This window comes from Octodon degus, unplaced genomic scaffold (assembly GCF_000260255.1).
Source record: "Octodon degus isolate 3935 unplaced genomic scaffold, OctDeg1.0 scaffold00062, whole genome shotgun sequence".
NCBI lineage: Eukaryota > Metazoa > Chordata > Mammalia > Rodentia > Octodontidae > Octodon > Octodon degus.
The window spans coordinates 9,691,093-9,694,932 of NW_004524638.1; the positions used below are offsets into that span (position 1 = coordinate 9,691,093).

The window sequence follows — 3,840 nt, forward strand, 5'->3', positions numbered from 1 at the left end:
TGTGGTGCTGGGGGATTGAACTGCGGTCCCTGTGCTTTGGCTTTAGCTAAGCTTGTTCTAAGTAGGTGCTTTAGACCACTGAGCCATCTCACCAGCCGAGCAATTGTTTTCTGTAGGGAGTTTTAAACATTCAAAATCCAAAATAAACTAGAAGATAAACTGGTTTGATTGCCTAAAAACACTTCATAGTTCCACATTATCCTGTTCTGCTGGCAGGCTCCAAATTTAGGAAATACATATTTGTCACCTGACCATAAAGTGAAAACAAAGCTTAATTTGACAAGAATTGCAAAATAAGTCACACACTGATGCAGAAACCTCAACTTTCTATTGAAAAAAATCTTTCAACACCAGCTCCAGGGCCAGCGAGATAGTGGACTAAGTGCCTGCTTAGGCAAGTGCAGGGACCAGGCAGGGTTCGATCCACGGCACCACATACTGCACCAACCTGCCCTGAGGCACACTGAGCTGGCCACCTAGACTGGTGTGGTGGCCCACACCTGTAATCCCAGTGCTGGGGAGGCTGAAAACAGAAGGATCACTATGAGTCAAAGCTGCAGTGAGACCCTGTACCAAATGCACAGGAAAAAAAAAAAAAAATCCCAAAAAACAACCCCAGCTTCAAAGCTCTTTCAGCCACTTTTTGCCAAAGCTGCAAACTCTCAGCTAAGCACTATACATGTGTAATAACAAGCATCCAGATGGCCCCAGGCTAGAAGGGCTCCGAGAGGTCACACACAGAAGAAACAACTACCAACACTTTCAACGTCCTTCATGTAGGAAAAGCAAAGCACAAACCCCCAAGATTATCACGACTTTTCTGAGGCCAAGACTTCAACAGCTTGCTCCAACTGCGAGGTGAGGGAGGGCTGTGACTGACCTCGTTATCCGTCACATCCCTACCGCGCAGTGCCCAGCCTGACTGCAACAGGCTCTCAAGCACAAATGTATTCTTTCATTGAAACTTGAGGAAACGCATCTTGACAACAGAGCATTTACCTCAAAATCGTCCTTAAAGGCACAGTGGAGCAAAGGTGCTCTGGAACACATGTTGTAGGCCACCACAGTCATCAGAAGGAAGGAAGGATGGTTGGAAAAAACGTTGTCAAATAACCTGAGCCACTCCTCTCTTGTTAGCACCTCTGAGAACACAGTTTCAAGAAGAGGCCATGCATACAGCTACAATAAATAAGGAAAATTTATTATTTTTTTAAAATTTTCTAAGGAAAGTTTAAATCAAGTCATTGATAATATTCTTTTACATGCAATTTAAGCTATAAAAATCACTACATACGTAATTATGAAAAAAACTACTTAATTTGGACCCTGTCTACAGGTATCAGGAAGGCAGTTTAATGGAGAAGGATGGAATACTGTTAAAATACAAAGGTAGCATGTTCTATATATGCCCCTCATGAAAACATTGTTTTATTAAATGTATCAGAATCAATGTTAGCTCCCCAAATAAGTTATATTATTCTAAAACGTCGACCTCTTACCTGGGAAGTTACATCATGATCTATAAAGTGCTGTAGTAATTCCTTGTCATGAAATGCCAGAACATTTTCTATCATACTAAGAATGTTGATAGGAGGATTAGGAAAGTATTCAAACCAGTACTGACACCAATTGACTACAAAGGGAAGAAAAGAAAATTTATCTTTAAATGCTTTCCTATATTATCAAAGGAATTTGTAATTCTTACATTGTGACACTCCTTATAGCCTCAGAATAAAGCATACATTTAAAAATTCCAGATCGAGATTGAAAAATAAAAACATTTTAAAAATTCTGTCATGTTAATACAGTAAATGAGATGTACAAAAAATTTTTCTGTAGGTAACAACGTGTCAAAACAAATAAACAAAACTTTCCAAACTATTCTTAATTCTAGCTACAGGATATTCTGGTTCTTGCTTACTTCTGTTTTATAGAAGTAACAAAAAGATCCTGATTAACAAAAGGATCTTTCCTTAAAAGGTCTCTCTGCAGCCTTCATTAAGCAAGATTAATGCTAGCATGGCAGTCCCTTCGAATCCACTAAAATGTAAATGGAATCCAAATTAGAAGAGCACGGGAAGCCAAGTGCAGGGGCGCACGCTTGCAAGGCGAGTACCTGGGAGGCTGAGGCAGGACTGCCATGCACTGAAGGCCAGCCTGGGCTACACAGCGAGACCCTGTCTCAACAAGAAGAAGAGCTTAGAAAAAAATGCTCAAAACTATGTGTTTACATATTTATGGCAATACATAAAAACAAACATGCACATATTATACCCTTATCCATTAAATGACAATAAAAAAGTTCCCATTCCTAGAAAACACTATGTATTAAGTAACTACACAAACTGGTTTTAAATCTAATTAATCAATGGCATTTTGTTTCAGAAAACTTTTTTGAAAACCAGTTCGTGACCCCAGCATTTTCTGAAGGCAGCCAGTCCAGGACAGACTCCACTCCACTGAATAGCACGCTTGGCTAGTTCAATGCGCTGTGTGATCGGTGCAACCCATAAAACACACTCTTCAAGGAGCACCAGCTTGCTCTGCATAATGAGCTACTGTAAACTCCTTCACTAATTAAGTTCTGCTTTTTAGGAAGTATAGGCTGAACACCAAAAAATGTTTGAGTTTTTCTAATTGAAGAATTTTTCAACTATTGAAATTATTTGTGACTTTAATTTTTACCCCTAATTCTAAAGTCTGAAATTTTCTAAAATCTGAACATCCAAAAGCACTATACTGGCACTCAAAAAGCTTTACATACTGAACTTCTTAGGTTAGAGACGTTCAACCTGACAAGATCTGGTTTCAATCTTTGATATTGGGCCAGGGAGATGGCTCAGTAGAATAAGCACTTGCCTGGCAAGTGCAAGGACCTGAGTTCAATCCCTGGTTCCACCAAAAAAGAACAACTGATATTAAGATCCATCTCAAAAAGACAAGAAGGCTTTATTAGCAGAATATTAAATTAGATATAGTTTATATGAACTTTACATTCTGGAATTCCAATATTTCATTTATTATTGACTGTTGAAATGTGAGCTAAAAATTAAATTATAAAGACTAAACTTGAGGGCCAGTGAGATAGCTCAGCAGACTAAGCGCCTGCTTACACAAGTGCAAGGAGGGGGGTTCGATCCCCTGCACACAGGCTGCCCTGGCCCTGCCCTCCCATGCTGAGCCAGCGAAGACCAGGCGTGGTGCTGCACACTTGTAATCCCAGTGTGGGGAGGCTCAAAACAGGAGGATCACTATGCTCTGAGCTGTGCAGTGAGACCCTGTAACAAATACATTAAAAAAAAAAAAAAAAAATTTCAGCCTCTTCAAACTGCTGCTTTAAAATAAGTTAATTTTAAAAGGAAAACTGGGTCTAACAGCATTTAGAAAGCATTTGTTTTGTATCAGACACTACAAGTTTTAATATTCATGTCAAAATATTAATATTTAATATTCATTAACAGAATACTGTTAGCAAGAGGAAAAACTCTATTAGTATAATCTCTGTTTGTTTGTTCATTTCCCCGAGGGGTGCACCGTTCCTGGAGGTACTGCAGTACCAGGTCAGTGCATGGAGTGGATGAAGCAAGCTCCTAGTCCATCTCCAAAAGTCCATTTAATATAGTGTCCTCGGACAGAGGACGTATCGGACAGATACTACACTTGAACTTAGCCAAGAGGCTGAGAAGTGCTATCATTATAATTTTAGGCCGTTTTTTTTTTTTTTTTTTTTTTTTTTTTTATTTTGGGGAAAGGTCTCCAGGGTGTTCAGGGTCTCACTACTACATTGGACTTGTAGTGATCCTCCTGTTTACAGCCTCCCAAGAGCTGGGATTAGAGCTG

At 39.5% G+C, this 3,840-nt stretch overlaps 1 protein-coding gene and 1 pseudogene across 1 annotated transcript in view; both read right to left on the bottom strand.

Annotated features, from left to right (window-relative positions):
- Tbc1d31 (TBC1 domain family member 31) overlaps nucleotides 1-3,840 on the bottom strand; it is a 117,182-nt gene that overhangs the window by 33,573 nt on the left and 79,769 nt on the right. The window contains exons 12-13 of the mRNA XM_023718817.1: nucleotides 1,500-1,633; nucleotides 1,000-1,179 (exon numbers count right to left, since the gene is read on the bottom strand). Of these exons, the coding sequence (XP_023574585.1) occupies nucleotides 1,000-1,179; nucleotides 1,500-1,633 (314 nt within the window). The remainder of the gene's footprint in view (nucleotides 1-999; nucleotides 1,180-1,499; nucleotides 1,634-3,840) is intronic.
- LOC111817582 lies at nucleotides 3,524-3,690 on the bottom strand (annotated as a pseudogene).